The sequence below is a fragment of the Jaculus jaculus genome, chromosome 19 (genome assembly GCF_020740685.1).
Source record: "Jaculus jaculus isolate mJacJac1 chromosome 19, mJacJac1.mat.Y.cur, whole genome shotgun sequence".
Lineage (NCBI taxonomy): Eukaryota > Metazoa > Chordata > Mammalia > Rodentia > Dipodidae > Jaculus > Jaculus jaculus.
In genome coordinates this window covers 39,010,415-39,027,914 of record NC_059120.1, presented here as the reverse complement: position 1 = coordinate 39,027,914, position 17,500 = coordinate 39,010,415, and the positions used below count along the sequence as shown (strand labels likewise).

Genomic DNA, 17,500 nt, shown 5'->3' with positions numbered 1-17,500 from the left:
ACTTATTTAATGCATTGCATTTATTTCTTTGTGTATGTTTTATTGTACCTTCCTCTAGAGTAAACTTAACTTGATTTTCATGGATTTTTATTTTATTTTAATTAATTAATTTATTTTGGTTTTTCAAGGTAGGGTCCCAGTCTAGCCCAGGCTGACCTGGTATTCACTCTGTATTCTCAGGGTGGCCTCGAACTCATGGTGATCCTCCTACATCTCCCTCCCAAGTGCTGGGATTAAAGTGCATACAACACCACACTCAGTTTATCCATGGATTTTTTTTAAATGTGTTCTTGAACTGTGTTTGTATGTATTTTATTGAGAATTTTTGCATCTGTGTTCATCAGAGAGATTGGTCTATAATTTTCTGTGTGTGTGCCTATGTGTATCTTTGTCTTTATCTTTATTTAGTTTGGGTAGCAGGATAATACCAGCTTTGTAAAAAGGAATTTGGAAGTATTAAGTTTTATGAAATAGTTTGAAAAGCAGTGGTGTTATATCTTCTTTGAAGATGTAGTAAGATTCAGCTCTGAATCTATCTAGGCCTGGCCTTTTTTTTAGTGGGGAGATCTTTTTAAAACTTTTTTGTTTATTTATTTGCAAGCAGAGAGATAGAGAAGAGACACACAGAGAGAATGGGTGTGGCAGGGCCTCTCGCCACTGCAAACAAACTCTAGACACATGCACCCCTTCTGCATCTGGCTTATGTGGGTCCTGGGGAATTGAACCTGCGTCCTTTGATTCACAGGCAAGTGTCTTAACCACTATGCTGTCTTTCCAGCCTAGATCTTTTATTACTGTTTCATTCTCATTGCTTGTTACAGATCTGTTTAAATTATTTAAATAATTTATTTATTGATTTAGCTATTTATTACTTACCTATGGTTTCACTTGGGAGGTCCTATGGATCAATAAATTAATCTATTTCTTTCAGATTATCCAGTTTAGTGTATATGTATTTAAAGTATATCCCACTGATTTTTTGAATTTCATTAGTATCTATAATAATTGACCCCTTTTCATCTATAATTTTATTAGTTTAGGACTTCTGTGTTTCTTTTAGTTAGTTTGGCTGTTTGTTATCTTTTTAATCCTTTCAAAGAAACCAATACTTGTTTTGTAGATTCTTTGTATTGCCTTTTGTTTTGGTTTCCAGTTCATTAATTTCCACCCTGATCTTAATTACTTCTTTCTGCCTACTTATATTGGATTTGCTTTTTTCTTTTTATTCCAAGACCCTAAACATGGTGGTTTTAATGATATCAAGCAAATTCTTACATTCCATAGTTTTTACCCATTTTTCTTTCTGGTTGTGAGGAAAAATTTAACTCTAATGGCAGACTGTGTTTGTTTCAGAGGAAGCTGGGAAGAGATTGAAGACAAGTCATTGAATATTCAGGAGTGTTAAGAACTTTCTTCCAGAAGGATTTTAGTCTTCCATCGAGGTCCTTTTAGCTTTTTTTTTTTTTTTTAATATTTTATTGATTGGAGATAGAGACAGAGAGAATGGGCAAACAGGGTCTATAGCTGCTGCAAATGAACTCCAGATGCATGCTCCACTTTTGTGCATCTGGCTTTTTGTGAATACTGGGGAATTGAACCTGGGCTGTTAGGCTTTGCAAGCAAGGGCTTTTAACTCCTGAGCCATCCTTTCAGCAATAAATTACTTTTTTTCTTCAATTTTTTGAGACAAGATCTTACTCTAGTTCAGGCTGGCCTGGAATCCACTCTATAGTTCCACAGTAGCCTTGAACTCATGGTGATCCTCCTGTCTCAACCCCCCAAGTGCTGGGATTAAAGGCCTGAGTCACCACGCCTAAATTCTTCCTTGCAAAATTTACTAGGCTTTTTAGTCATCTGTTATCTCACATACTAATGTAATATGAAACACATTTTGATGGTTCAGTTATTGCACTTTTTGGTAACACATACCAAATTACTTTACAGTTAGGTTGAGTCACTTAGATACTTTCCTGTGAAGTGATAGAAACTTTAAAAAAGAAAAAGAAAGCCTGGGCTGGAGAGATGGCTCAACAATTAAGTGTGCCTTCTGCTCAAGGATGAGAGCCTGAGGGGATCTGGGACTACTTGAATTTGTGTCTCCGGAACCCACATGAACAGCTGGGCATGGCCACATATGTCTGCAGTCCTGGGCAAGCAGAACTAGAGAATCACTGGGGCTCACAAATGGCAAGCTCCAGAATCAGTATGATACTCTGTTGCAAGGAAAAATAGACAGATGAATGATGGAAGGGACTGCTGATATTTTCCTCCAGCTGCCACAGGCAAGTGTACCGGGGACCACATCAGCAGATTCATGTGCGTGCACCACACCACACGTACTGTGTCCATGCAAAAAATAGGAATAAAGGGGCTGGGTAGATGGTTCAGTTGTTAAGGCATTTACCTGCAAAATCTAACCACCCGGATTTGAATCCACGTAAAGCCAGATGCACAAAGTGGTACATGCATCTGAAGCAGTGGTTAGATACCGTAGTACGCCCATATTCATTCACTCTCTCTCTCTTTCTCTCCCCATACATCTATATCTATCTGTCTATCTCCCTCCCTCCTTCCTCCCTCCCCTCAACCCCCCTCCTCCTTTCTCTCTCCTCTGTCTCTGCTTGCAAATAAAGAATAATATAGAAAAAGACCATCTAAAATAACCACAATATATTATATGTAGTATATTTAAAGCATAAATAAAATTATTTTAAACTATAAATATAATGAAGGGATTTCCTTTTTCATTCTCAATTTCAGTCTTCTCAACATTTGTCCATGAAACATGTTTCATAGCTTTTTATATGTATATATGTGTAACTGTGAGTCTTGGTGGGCATGCATACATCTTTGAATGCCCATACACCTGTGTGCATGTGAAGACCAGGGAATAATCTTGGGTGTCATTGTTCAGAAATACTGCCCACCTTTTTGTTTTGAAATAGGGTCTCATTGGCCTGGAGCTTTTTGATGATGCTAGTCAAAGTCAAGGATCTGCCTGTCTACCTCTCCAGTACTGAGATTACAAGTGTGTGTCACCATACCCAACATTTTTATGTATGCTATGGGAATCAAACAGGTCCCGATACTTGCAAGACAAGCATTTTATTAATTGAACTGTCTCCCCTGCCTTCTCATAGCATATATATAGCCAAAATTTTATAATATAGTTTCTCATTTGCCTAAAACTTAGCTAATGGGCAAAAGAATACTTTTATTAAAATTCTAGACAGTTTCAAAGTAGAAGAGGAACTATGTGGAAAGAAGAAAATTTCAGTGGAGAAGAGAAGGAAGAGGTGGCACAAGAGAAGGTAGCCATAGAGGATATAATCAAAATATATTATGACCATGTATGCAAATTGTCAAAATGTTTTTAAAAAGACAGTCAAAACTTTTTTTCTGATTAGTCTAATATCTGTATCCTCTTAGATGATGAAACAAATTTCCCCAAAGTAATGTTTTTAATACCACACATGTTAATTTATTTGAAGTGCACATGTAATCAGAACAAAATAAATTATTTTTATCTGTCATTAAACTTTTAAGTAATCATATTAAATAAAAATGTCAAATGGGTAAGACAATAGATGACATTTCAAAAGCTAAGGTTATGGCTAGAGAGATTGCTTAGTGGTTAATGCGTTTGCTTGCAGAGCCTAAAGACCCACATTCAACTCTCCAGATCCCGTGTTAGCCAGACACACACAGGTGAGGAAAAGCGCAGGGTCACACATGCCCACAGGTGACGCAAGCATCTGGAGTTTGATTGCGGTGGCTGAGGCCCTGGTGCTCCAATGCCCTCTCTCTCTCTCTCTCTCTCCCTCTCTCTCTCTCTCTCTCTCTCTCTCTCCCTCTCTCTCTCTCTCTCTCTCTCTCTCTCTCTGTCTTTGTGTGTGTGTGTGTGTGTGTGTGTCTAAAAAGAAAAATAAATAAAAGTTAAAGTTGTATTAAAAAATATCCCAACTAAGCCGGGCATAGTGTCTCACACCTGTAATCCCAGCACTCTGGAGGCTGACACAGGTGAATCACCATGAGTCCAAGCACAGTCTAGGCTACAGAGTGAGACCTTATCTCAAAAAACAAACAAACAGGGCTGGAGAGCTGCCTTAGTGGTTAAGGCACTTGCCTGCAAAGCTTAAGGATCCAGGTTTGATTCCCCAGAACCCACATAAGCCAGATGCACAAGGAGGCACATGTGTCTAGAGTTTGGTTGTAGTGAAGCTAGAGGCCCTGGCGTGCCCATATTTTCTCTTTCTCTCTAAGAACTAAATAAATAATAGTAAAAAAAAACTAACTAACTGTTGAAATTTAGTGGTTATGATTCTGTGACAAAAGTGGTTATTGTAAAATCAGGAAAACAAACTATTTTATAAATTGACTCTCATCTTAGTGTCTTAAAATTGTGCATCTAGCTGGGCGTGGTGGTGTACACCTTTAATCCCAGAAGAGGGAAGCAGAGGTAGGAGGATCGTGGTGAGTTCAAGGCCTCCCTGAGACCATTCCAGGTCAGCCTGAGCCAGAGTGAGACCCTACCTCAAGAAAACAAGAAACAAAACAAAACAAAAATGCATGTATTTGTATCATTTTGAATCTGAGTTTGATTTTTTTACTTTATCTTAATAATTCCTCAAAGCAGATAAATTGAACCTTTTTGTGTGAGGATGGTTTTCTTCATTTTAAAAGCTTTTGCTTTTACATACACACACCATGCTTGTTTGTTGTTGTTACTGCTTTTCCTTTTAAAATCAGGCTCATAATAAATCCAAAATCTGGGCTGGAGAGATGGCTTAGCAGTTAAGTGCTTGCCTGTGAAGCTTAAGGACTTCGGTTCGAGGCTCGATTCCCCAGGACCCACGTTAGCCAGCGCACGCATCTGAAGTTCACTTGCAGTGGCTAGAGGCCCTAACGTGCCCATTCTCTCTCTCTCTCTCTCTAATTGATTCTTTCTCTCTCTGTGTCTGTCACTCGAAAATACATAAATAAAAATTTTAAAACATCCAAAATCTTCACAGAAAGGATCCTGAGATGAAGTAGACTAGTGAGTTACCATCACTGTAATCTTTATTGGACATTTCTCTGGATTTATAAGTACTTTCTTAGCAGTGGACATTTTTCCTTTGTGTGTAGTGTGGTGTGTGTCATGCATGTGAAGTAGTGCACACACGTATGTGCAGATGCTTGCAAAGTGGAAGTCAGAGTAAAATGTCAGGTGTCCTTCTCTTACCACTCATATGCATATTTCTTTCCTTGAGATGGGGGTCTCTCCCTCAACCCAGAGCTGCTGTCTGTCAGAGAGTCCCAGCAGTTATCTGGTCTGCCCCCAAGCCCACTCCCAGTGCATGGTCATGTCCAGCTTTTTACATGGGTTCTAGGAAGTTGAACTAGGTGGTCTCTATCCCAAGAGACCTTTTACTTAAGCAACAAGTGCTCTTAACCACTGAGCAGTCCCCTCATCCCTAATCAGTGGATTCTTTAAAAAAAAAAAAAAAAAAAAAAAGGATACCCTGCTTGTACAAGTAGCCAGTGGAGTTATGTTCTCTTTTCTACATTGTAAATTGTAGTTGAATTTTCTATAGCTACTTAAGAATGGTTTAGAGTATGCAAGCAATGGCAATCAAACTTGCAGGGCTTTTTCTAAATTCTGCTACTAAAACAATTAAGCTTTTAGACTTTTATATGTACTTTGTTGAGAGAAGTCACAAGAAACAAATATATGTTGGAAATCTTATCTTTTCAGTAGCTAGTAAGTAGTTAGGGATTTCCAGAATTTAAATTCAGTTGCTAATTTTATTTTTGCCTTTCTGCCAACAAAAAAATTAACTCATTTGGTTGTTTTAATATTTTAATATGATCCTATTTTATCAGGTGATGTTATTGTAGACATCAATGGCAACTGTGTCCTTGGTCACACCCATGCAGATGTTGTCCAGATGTTTCAGTTGGTACCTGTCAATCAGTATGTAAACCTCACTTTATGTCGTGGTTATCCACTTCCTGATGATAGTGAAGATCCTGTTGTGGACATTGTTGCTGCTACCCCTGTCATCAATGGACAGTCATTAACAAAGGGAGATGCGTGCATGAATACTCAGGATTTTAAGCCAGGAGCAATGGTTCTGGACCAGAATGGAAAATCGGGACACATCTTGGCCAGTGATCGTCTCAATGGTCCATCAGATCCAAATGAGCAGAGAGCATCCATGGCATCATCAGGCAGCTCCCAGCCTGAACTAGTGACTATCCCTTTGATTAAGGGCCCCAAAGGCTTTGGATTTGCAATTGCTGACAGCCCTACTGGACAGAAGGTGAAAATGATATTAGATAGCCAGTGGTGTCAAGGCCTTCAGAAAGGGGATATCATCAAGGAAATTTACCATCAAAATGTACAAAATTTAACACATCTCCAGGTGGTAGAAGTGCTAAAGCAGTTCCCAGTAGGTGCAGATGTACCGCTGCTTATCTTGAGAGGAGGTGAGTAACAGCACGAGGACAATCTTCATGCCCAGACTTCTGTCCATTCATGGTTCTCGCTTGTAGGCAGAGTATCTTCTCCCCGCACTGGCAGTCAGTGTGCATTTCTCTTAAAGTTCTTCCTGCTTGTGTCTATTTATGAGCAGTATCTTTTTCAGCTGTGTTAATTATTAGTGGTGGAACTCATGTTCATTATGAATATGATTCCTTTCCCAATGTATTCTTTTTAAAATCTGATTTATGATTTTCATTAGAGAGAGTCATAGTACAGTGCTACTTCAAATGAATTCTACTCTCTTAATTTCGTTTTCTCTGTTTATGACAATAATAGAAATTGATGCTTTTTAGCCAGTGGTATTTCATCAGGACCACTGCACCACACCACTGGTTTGAAATTGTTGACATCTATCTCTGCACATGAGTAAAACATCAGGTAGTGTGTTAACCTGTCTTGTAAAGGCAGTCATGATAGCTGGTGCTCAGAAAGCTTTTATTTTAGGTTCTAGGATCTCCTGTGAATGTTAATTACCCTCTCTACCCCAGTGCTTCTGTGAGAGAAATGAAATTTTTAGTTTTCAAGGTCATCAGCAGACATGAGCTTCTCCCAGACATTAAAAATCCAGCTCCAAGAACTAACCAATAAGTTGTACTTTAATAGGCTTTCTCAAATCCATACCAATGAATGACTAGTATTTTAAATAATGAAATTTATCCTTTCTCTCTTCTTTTCTCATTCTGGCATTTCATTTTTATTTTTAAGGCACATGACCATTTTAACATCTTTTGTAACTGTTTCCTTATTTTTTCCATTCTTTGATTAATTTTGGTTTCTTCTATAAGTGGTATGATACAGCATGCTCAAAGACAGGTAAAAATCTCAGTCTTCATTGGAGAGATTTTTTCCTATTTGATGTCAGTTTCCTGTTTTTCCATTTACTGGTTCTGTGGTGTAGAGAGGAGTCTTAGTTACCTTATCTATTATAGTGATAGCAGTTAAGCCTCACAATCATAAAACTAAATGAGATAGCATATAATATAATAAATGACACATAAGAGTACTGAATAAGGAATTTGCTAGCCTACTGAACGTTTTCATTAGTTTTTTCATAAACATTATCAGTATTTATGATCTAAGTATGCTGCCTCTGTGTTTAAAATTTGTCTCATTTTTTTTCAAGGTCCTCCTTCACCAACTAAAACTGCTAAAATGGTAAGTACTACTGTAGCCCTTTCTTTCTTCACACACTGAGTGGGTGTCTTGCCCCCCTCCCTCTCCCCCCCCAGAGCAACTCCCTGCTGCAGTGATGGCTAGAAGATATCAGGAGGCATATTGCCCAGAAACATCAAGGGCTTGGTAGAAAAACTCCCATGTGAAGGATGTGCCAGCCTAGTTAACTGGAGGCACATTTGAGGCCCAAACTACAAGTAATCCAATCTTACAAGTAGTAAAATGTGTCTACACTGAAGAACCTACGTAAAGATCCCATTTGGTTGGTTGGTTTGGAGCAAGGAAAGAAACAGCTAAATGTTTGGACTGATGGTAAACTCTTCCATCTTCTTGTTAATACCCAAAGAAAAGACAGTAGCTTAGCATAACGATGAGGGTGACTGTAAACACATGGATTTAGATGACTAATGTCTAAATGTCTAAACACATTTAGGAGTGAGTAAAACTTTGTAAAGTAACTGACCTTCTGAGTTTAATTTGCTTGTTTTATCAAAGTGGTGGGCCATCAAACATAAATCTATGTCATCTTTGTCATTCTTGTGAATAATTGTGTACCCTGTTGAAGCACCTGGGTAGAGAAAACAGGCTTTAAAATGGTTGCATCAATGCTGCTGTTGTGGAACAAATTGTAGGAGGTGCAAATTTGTGACTACTTTACAGATATAAAGACGAATTATATTTGCAATCCTAACATAGTTACAGTTTACTTGATTTGGAGCCTTTTGAACTCAAAATTGAAAGATTGTCTCCCATAACAATAAATCATAGAATATTAAGGAAAAACCACCTGATATGATGTCGGTTAATTCCTTCCAACCCACCCAGTCTGCACATTGGCTATGCATCAAAGGAGAAGGAACACCCATCACCTGCTCTCCTTGTAGACTGTACCACCAGGTCCAATGTGAACAGAAATGCTTTTGTCCAGTCAGTTATAATTATACTGTTTTCTGCACTTATCTGCTTCCTCTAGCAGTCATTTTAGTTCATGTGTAGCCATGTCTGTTTCATAGTAGATGTCCTTGTGGCCCAATGCTATGTAGGTGAGGCTCTGGGGACTTAGCTGTGCTGACAGAATCCTGGAACATGTGGGGTGGGGGAAGGGGAAGAAGCTATTCTCTCCTTGCTTCATCTTGACTCTAGGTGAGTAAAGGGCCCCTGTATGGCATACTTTGGGGTGACTCAATCCCAGTATTTCCTCATAAGCTGCTGCCCTTGGAATTGATTCACTGCTCACTACTATAGACACCTGTAAATCTCCCACTCAATAAAAATTCAGGAGAACAAACTGGTCTCAATATTCTTATTTTTAGCTCTTTATTGAATTTCATGTTTAAATATGTTATTAAGTCATTTAATGTGACTATCTTGGGAAAGTTCTATCCAAAAATACCAAAATATGCACACACACACACACACACACACACACACACACATATATATACATATATATATTTCCCTGCCTGATTGCCTCACATGGGCATTTTCCTATCTTGTCTTTACATCAGCCAGCAGAGATTTTACTGTATCAGCTTTATAACAAAGTACATTTGCATCTCATTTTCTTGGAATATGTTACCTTTTAAAAAAAAATATTTATTTGAGTGGGTGCACCAGGGTCTCTTGCTACTGTAATTGAATGTCTGAGTGTCTAGGGGAATTGAAGCCCAGGCCAGCAGGCTTTGGAAGCAAGCACCTTTCACCATTCAGCCATCTTCTTCCTAGGCCTGGAATATGTCATCTTAAACATCTTCACTGAGTTCAATTGGTGAGAGGTGGGCTTGTCAAGAACTTTGGGAAGAAATTTGGCTTAGTGGCACACACCTTTAATTCTAGTACTCAGGAGACTGTGGTAGGAGGATATTAATAGTTCAAAGCCAGCCTAGGCTATAGAATGAGTTTTAGTTCAGCCTGGACAAAAGTGAGACTCTTTTCTCTCCCTCAAAAAAAAACCTCTCTGAGTCTCCCTCTTGCTGTATATAGAAGTGTTTCTATTTCTCTTCATCTCAAAGTCAGTAGAGAAGAGCAAGGTTGCTTAAGCATAAGACTTAGACCCTTGAGACAACATCATCATAAATGTTTCCTTTAAAAAACTATTTTTTATTTATTTGACAGGGAAGGAGGGAGAGAGGGAGGGAGAGAGAGAGAGAGAATGGGCGAACTCCAAATGCATGCACCCCATTGTACATCTGGCTAACGTGGGTCCTGGAGAATTGAACATGGGTCCTTTGGCTTTGCAGGCAAACGCCTTAACCGTTAAGCTGTCCCTCTAGCCCCGTAAATGTTCTTAATAATGTAAGTTGAATTTGTTTTAACCACATGTACTGTATAAATGGCTACCAGTCAGCTGCAGCTGTGACTGCCACCTGTACACTGCACTCAGTTGGCATTTTCAGTTCACACCACAGCTTTATGAAATAGCTATTCATTTTATTTTTAAAGTACTAAGTAAGGCCATTTTCTATTTCAGAGAACAGATAAAAAGGAAAATTCAGGAAGTTTGGAGACCATAAATGAACCTATTCCCCAGCCTATGCCTTTTCCACCCAGCATAATCAGGTCAGGATCCCCAAAACTGGATCCTTCGGAAGTATACCTGAAATCTAAGACTTTATATGAAGATAAACGTAAGTAGTTGTGGAATATTCAGAGGAACATGCAACAAGATAAATTGTATTATTTTAAAACTGGAACCTTCCTATCTTTCCAAAGCGTATTGAGAATTTATTCCCTCATTCCTATTTCCATATGACTCTGGCTTCTTCCATGTGTATTCAGTATTTTTTTTTCAAAACTGAATTGACTGCAACCTGTCTACCAGATATCATTAAGTATTTGGTCACATAGTACCTGTACCCAGAAGTATTGTTAAATCTAGATAAAGGAGACAAATATGTCATAAGTATACATAGCCTACCAGCAACAGGGATAAAAAGATAACCTGCATAAATTGGGAGACAGAGTAGGAAATGGCTAACATGGTTATAAATAGTGGAAAGTGTCAGATAATGTTTCATACAGAAAGCAAACTTGGAACACGTCCTCCAGGACGAAGAGGTGTTTATAAGGAGGATAAAAGGAAAAAACAAAAGGAGTGTCATGTGTACATTGGCCTTGCATGGTCTGGGTTCTATAGGTAGTCCATTGTGGCTGTGGCTGTGGCTGTGGCTGTAACTGGCAGGGCAAACCAGAGGAGGAAGGCCAGGACAGACTGTGCATGGCCAAAGTGAGAGCTGGAGTTGTTGTACAAAAGATAGAGAACCACAAAGTACTTCTAGCTGTGAGGAAAATAGGATTTGGCTTTCTGGAAAGAGCATGGAGGATAGGTCAGAGTGGTTTACAGTTAGAGGAGGAAACTAGAGTGTACTCCATAGAGGAGTCTAGCTGTGAGAAGAGAAAGTGTACAAGGCAGAATTGCATTTTTATACTAGTTTATTTACTAATGATAACTGTTTTCAAAAGTAAAATTGCAAGTTTAAGTAAGTATAATTTTTTTAATTAACTTGTTTTTTAAAAGTCAAATTTCTATTTTTTATTTCTATATATACATTGAAAAAGAAATACACAAGCAGAGATACTATATAATTTTTTCCTATTTACTTAATAAGTTGCTAATCTTTATCTTAATATCTCCAGGCTATATTCAGAAAAGTAGAAAGCTAACCAGGTATACAAATAGCAGAGCAAAAATAACTACGTAAAATCCCTTTCTTCAGGCATCCCATTCACAGTATAATATTGTCTTAATATTTTCATTAAATTCTGCAGTGTCTTTGAGCCTCACCATAAAACAAATGGTTTTGATTCATGACTTGTCATTTTTTTTTGTTTCATGTTTTATGTTTGATATTTTAGTTTTGGGTTGTTTTTGTTTTTTTGCTGGCAATTGAATCCATGGCCTGCTCCTTGCTTATACTAAGTGCATGTTCTACCACTGAACCATACATCCCTAGCCTCTATAAACTTCCATGATTCTAGTAAGAAATATTTAAGTTGGGTATGGTGTGCATGCCTTTAATCCCAGGAAGCAGATGTAGGAGGATTGCTATGAGTTTGAGGCCAGCCTGAGACTACAGAGTGAATTCTAGGTCAGCCTGGGCTAGAGCAAGAGTTTAACACCCCCTTCAAAAAAACATATTTATTAACAGAGATTTCCCCAAGTGAGGTGGCACATGACTTGAGTCCCAGCACTTGGAAGGCAGAAGTAGGAGGATTTCCATGAGTTCAAGGCTAGCCTGAGACTACATAGTGAATTCCAGATTATCCTGGGCTGGAGCAAGACCCTTCCTTGAACCCCCCCCCACACCCCCCAATAAAGAGAGAGAGAGACACGGATTACTTCCAAAGAATATTATCAGGAAATTACCACATACCACATATTTCAGATAATATACTCTCCTGTCATTTTCTCTCTTTTTTCTTTCTAGTAAGTATTCATATATATATGTATATATATATATATATATATATATATATATATATATTCATATATATATATATATATATAGAGAGAGAGAGAGAATGAGAACTAATGCTTTTCCCAGAGACAAAACCTTAGTCATGAAATAGATTTTCCTGACTTAATATTCTTTTTTAAAATTTCTATATATTTTTATTTATTAATTTAAGAGAGAGAGATTCAGAAATAGGGAGGTAGAGAGAGAGAATGGGCACACCAAGGCCTCTAGCCACTACAAACGAAGTCCAGACACATGCGCCACCTTGTGCATCTGGCTTACGTGGGTCCTGGGGAATCAAACCAAGGTCCTTTGGCTTTGCAGGCAAGCACCTTAACCATTAAGCCATCTCTCCAGCTCTGACTTAATATTCTGATAAATGCATGCTGCCCCTTGGGAATAGTATTATGTGGGGGAAACCTGGCACCTGGAAACCAGGCTAGGTTTAATTCTCCACTGTGCTAGTCAGTTTATTATACTAGGCAATTTATTTAGACCCTTAGTTTCCCCACTTAGAAAATGTAGTCAAAGGAGAATCACTGTGAGTTTGTAGCTAGCCTGAGACTACATAGTAAATTCCAGGTCAGCCTGGGTAGAGTGATACCCTACCTCAAAAAAGAAAGAAAGAAGGAAGGAAAGAAAGAAAGGGAAGAAAGGAAAAGGAAAAGAAAATGGAATCAAGAAGTGTTAGCTATTACTTTCTTTTAAAATACTAACATTTTACAAAACTAGGCTAAGTAATTCATGTGAAATACTTTTCTTAGACAAAGGTATTCACTTAAGAGTAGAAATAAGGCATTTTATGGGCTCTCTTTTCCTAGGATTTAAAGTACCTTGCTCAAATGTTAACTTAGATCATTTGCACCTATCAAATATCAAACTCAAATTGGATAATATGAACTTAATGTTATAATATTGATTGGACAACATTAGAAGTTAGTGACAGTATAATACTGAGAGGATGGAAGTGGGGTAAGTATTCCTAATCAATCTTGATACGGTTTTGTTTAGCATTCAAAACACAAATTTATCATTGAATTTTCTTTTGTGGATATTATGCACTTGTGTAAATTTTCACATATAAAATTCTAAGATTTTAGTTCATTGAATTGTTCTATAATGTTGTTCTACTAGACATTGAACATTTTGTTTTAATCCTTTTAAATAAATAAAAATATTTATTGTATATTTTCTTGTTTTCCTTAGCACCAAACACCAAAGATTTGGATGTTTTTCTTCGGAAACAGGAATCAGGGTTTGGCTTCAGGGTGCTGGGAGGAGATGGACCTGACCAGTCTGTAAGTGCAAAATGTGGAATATGGCTACCTCCATTAAATTTGGAATGACAGTTTGGTGGAAAATGATGTTGCTTGTTTTATTTTCTTTTTTGTGTGTGCAGGGGGAGGGGGTGGTACACATGCACATGGGAGTGCATGCATGTGAATGCCAGAGGACAGCCTTGGCATTCCTCAGGTATGCCATCCACATTTTTTTTTTTTTTTTTTGAGACAGAGTCTCAGTTGGCCTAGAGCTTGCCAAGTAGGCTAGATTGGCTGGCCGGCGAGTCCCAGGATACTTTGTCTGCTTCCCCAGTGGTGGGATTACAGTTGCACTTCATTACCCAGCATTTTATATGGGTTCCGAGGGCTTAATTCAGGTATTAATGTTTACTGTTTGTTTTTTACTTAATAGTTTTATTAATATAAAGAACTGCATTTCCATGGCTGGAAGCCCTGGCGTGCCCATTCTCTCTCTCGCTCTCTGTGTATGTCTCTCTCTCTGTCTCTCTGTCTCTCTCTCTCTCTCTGTCACTCTCAAATAAATAAATAAAAATGAACAACAACAAAACAATTTTTTAAAAAGAACTGTATTTCCATGTACATCATAGTCTGTTAAGTTAACATGGTGTAGTTTCAGCTTGAAAACATAGTTAAAAACTAAATATGTCAGACAGAAATTGGATAGTAATTAATTTATTTACTATTTTATATAAATTTTAAGAAGCTTATTCAGATCTGGGGCTTGTAGTAGGTACCTTGCATGCATGAGGCAGGCCCTTGGTTCCATCCCAAGTACCAAAAATAAATAAATAAGTGAATAAATGAATAAATAAAAACTTCCTGTAACTGCTTATTTAGCTTTACCTTTTTTAGAGTCTAAGATAATTTCTTTCTCTAAGAACTCTAGAATCCAATCTTCACTTTATTTCAATCAGTGTACCTTTTCAAAGCTCTGTAGATGGTTGGCATGGGTCTGTGTATACTACCTTTTCTACCTGCTCCTATGAGTGTGTTGGCATTTCCAAGCTCAACACTTGGCCTTCTGTTGTGTCTGTTAGCTATGACACTAGAGAAATATAAAATAATACTTCTCTTTAGAAAGCATAAGGGCTATATGTGTAAAACATTTGAAGTCCAGAATTTTGTTTATGCAAGAATCTGTAACATAAAGTTAGCTGAGAGAACAAATAGAGTAAATTTTGTTTTCATATCTTACCCTTGGATTTTTTTTTTTTTTTTTTTTTTTTTGGTTTTTCGAGGTAGGGTCTCACTCTGGTCCAGGCTGACCTGGAATTAACTCTGTAGTCTCAGGGTGGCCTTGAACTCACGGCGATCCTCCTACCTCTGCCTCCCGAGTGCTGGGATTAAAGGCGTGCGCCACCACGCCCGGCAGTTACCCTTGGATTTGAATGCCAATGAAGTAATGTGTTCTGTACAACTTAAAAATATATTTAAATTTTCATGCATTAATATTTTTAAAGCCTACATTGTTATGCATGGAAGCTAGGTAAAGAACAATAATCTTTAAAAACAATACACTTCTTTCAGCTTCTAAATAGAACATTTGATTTATATCATATAAATGTGTCCTAATTAGGTCATGTGGGTTACACTTCAGTGATCATTGGAGACATAAAGTTTACAGCTCACTGTTGTATATAGGACTTACACCAGATATTTCATTTTGATGGTATATGTAATTTTTAATTGCTTCCTATTTTGTTGATATTTATGGAGTTCCCTAAGACCTTTTAGGGATTTTTTTTTTTTTTAATGACTTGGGAGCAACCTGTTTCTTCTCCTAAGTGTCAGCTTTTACCAGCTCTGAAAGAAACCTACAATTACGGACTTCAGTTGCTCATGAGAAGAACAAAACAGGTCTGTCCCATAGATGCAAATGAACCTCAGGCCACCTTGTTGCCTTTGAAGTTTAGAGATAAGAACTATTTCTCAGTTATGTATCCTGAATGTGTAGTGTTGGCTGTATGTGATAGGAGAATCTTGGGAATAATACTGGCTGCTGTGAACAAATCTTTCCTGATGGTATTATCTCCTCCATAGAATTACATTTTCTAAGTATATTTTGTTATGTTTTATTGGAGATTGTGGTGATGTTTTTTTTTAAAAAAATTATTTATTTGCAAGCAGAGAGAGAAGAGAGACAGAGAGATGGGTTTGCCAGGGCCATGGGCTGCTGCAAACGAATTCCAGATGCATGTGCTACTTTGTGCATCTGGCTTTATGTAAGGTCATTAGGCTTTGTAGGCAAGCACCTTAACCACTGAGCAATCTGCCCAGCCTGGTGGTGCTTTTTAAGTACTTAAACAACTGAATTTTCTTCTTTGTACTCAGCCCTGAGGGTGTAGGGTTATATAACTTATTTGAAATACCCCTTTTTTGAGAATGAGTACTTTCTAAGGTAACACTTTTCTGAAATGTGACTTTTTGTAGATTAATTTCAGAAATCCATTGGTTTGCATAGTCCTTAACTATTCAGCTAATCTTAGTACACTGTATAGACCCAACCTGTACATTGCTATCTTACCAGATATATATTGGAGCCATTATTCCTTTGGGAGCAGCTGAGAAGGATGGTCGGCTCCGTGCTGCTGATGAGCTGATGTGCATTGATGGAATTCCTGTAAAAGGAAAATCACACAAGCAAGTCTTGGACCTAATGACTACTGCTGCCCGAAATGGCCATGTGTTATTAACCGTCAGGAGAAAGATCTTCTATGGAGGTATGTGAACTTCCTCTTCTGAAAGTTAAGAGTCCAGTTTCTGCATGTGTACATGTATTCCATTTAGGATGATCTAGAATCCATGTGTAAAGCTTTTTAAAATCCAAAGGATCCAGAAATAGTCTATAGAAGTATATTTGGGACTTCTATATTTAATTATGTTAGTATATTCATAAAATCTATCCATATGTATTAACAAAGGGAATATCAGTTTAAATTTTTATTCATACCAAGGTAGCCCACAACCTGAATACAATATGAGAAATCTGAATCATGATGAAATCACAAATATTCAAGGAAAGTAGAATGGTTCTCCTTAGAAAGCTTTGGTATAATAAAATAATGTAGCATGTATTGGTGCTTATCATGTCTCCAGTGCATGGATTATTTCTTTCTCACAGCTCTGTGATATAAATAACCCAGTTATATAGTGACTTACAAAAAAGTTCTGATACATAGCTGACAAATAGTAGGACCAGTATTAACCTTAAGAGTTTGATTGTAGAGTCCATGGTCTAAACCCTGATACTAGCATATAACCTGTCTTAATTATTAATACCTTTGTAGATATTAAATGGGATTTTTATAGTTGAATTCTTGCTTTAAAAAAAAAACTTGGGATTGGATGGCTCAATTTGGAAAGTGCCATACAACATGAGATCCTGAGTCAGAACCTCCATATCCACATAAAAGCCAGGCATTGCAGCACATGCCTGTATTTACAGCGCTGGAGAAGCAGAGTCAGGAGAGTCTCTGGGGCTGGCTAGCTGGTTATCTAGTCATATTGATGAGCTCCAAGTTCAGTGAGAGACTCAGTCTCAAAAAATAAGGTGGTGGGCTGGAGGGATGGCTTAGCAGTTAAGGCATTTGCCTGCAAGGCCAAAGGACTCAGATTTGATTCCCCAGGACCCATGTTAGCCAGATGCACAAGGGGGCGCATATTTCTGGAGTTTGTTTGCAATGGCTGGAGGCCCTGGCGCACCTGTTCTCTCATTCTCTCTCCCTCTTTCTCTGTCAAATAAAGAAATAAATAATAAAATATTAAAAAAATAAGGTGGAGCATGATTGAAAACAACACTCAGCATTAACCTCTGACCTCCATATACACCTGCCCCACACATGACCCCATACACACAGCACTTACATACATGCACAAAAGAGAAGGCTTGGTTGCACAAGAAATTAAGACTCAGAAAGATATTGACCTGTTCACCTATCTCCTGTAGCCCAGTGCTGACAAGTATCTGCTGGCATAGTAGACATCAATGTTTGTTAACTGGTGACAACGCATGACCACAACATGCTAAGCACATGTCCTGTCCG

The 17,500-nt window shown here is 37.9% G+C and overlaps 1 protein-coding gene across 3 annotated transcripts in view; it reads left to right on the top strand.

Annotated features, from left to right (window-relative positions):
* Magi3 (membrane associated guanylate kinase, WW and PDZ domain containing 3) overlaps window positions 1-17,500 on the top strand; it is a 261,567-nt gene that overhangs the window by 217,318 nt on the left and 26,749 nt on the right. For 2 of the 3 annotated variants that reach the window (XM_004667556.2, XM_004667558.2), the window contains exons 10-14: window positions 5,866-6,471; window positions 7,650-7,681; window positions 10,170-10,326; window positions 13,363-13,454; window positions 15,985-16,177. In XM_004667556.2, the coding sequence (XP_004667613.2) occupies window positions 5,866-6,471; window positions 7,650-7,681; window positions 10,170-10,326; window positions 13,363-13,454; window positions 15,985-16,177 (1,080 nt within the window). The remainder of the gene's footprint in view (window positions 1-5,865; window positions 6,472-7,649; window positions 7,682-10,169; window positions 10,327-13,362; window positions 13,455-15,984; window positions 16,178-17,500) is intronic. The other variant, XM_045137897.1, reaches the window with a different exon arrangement.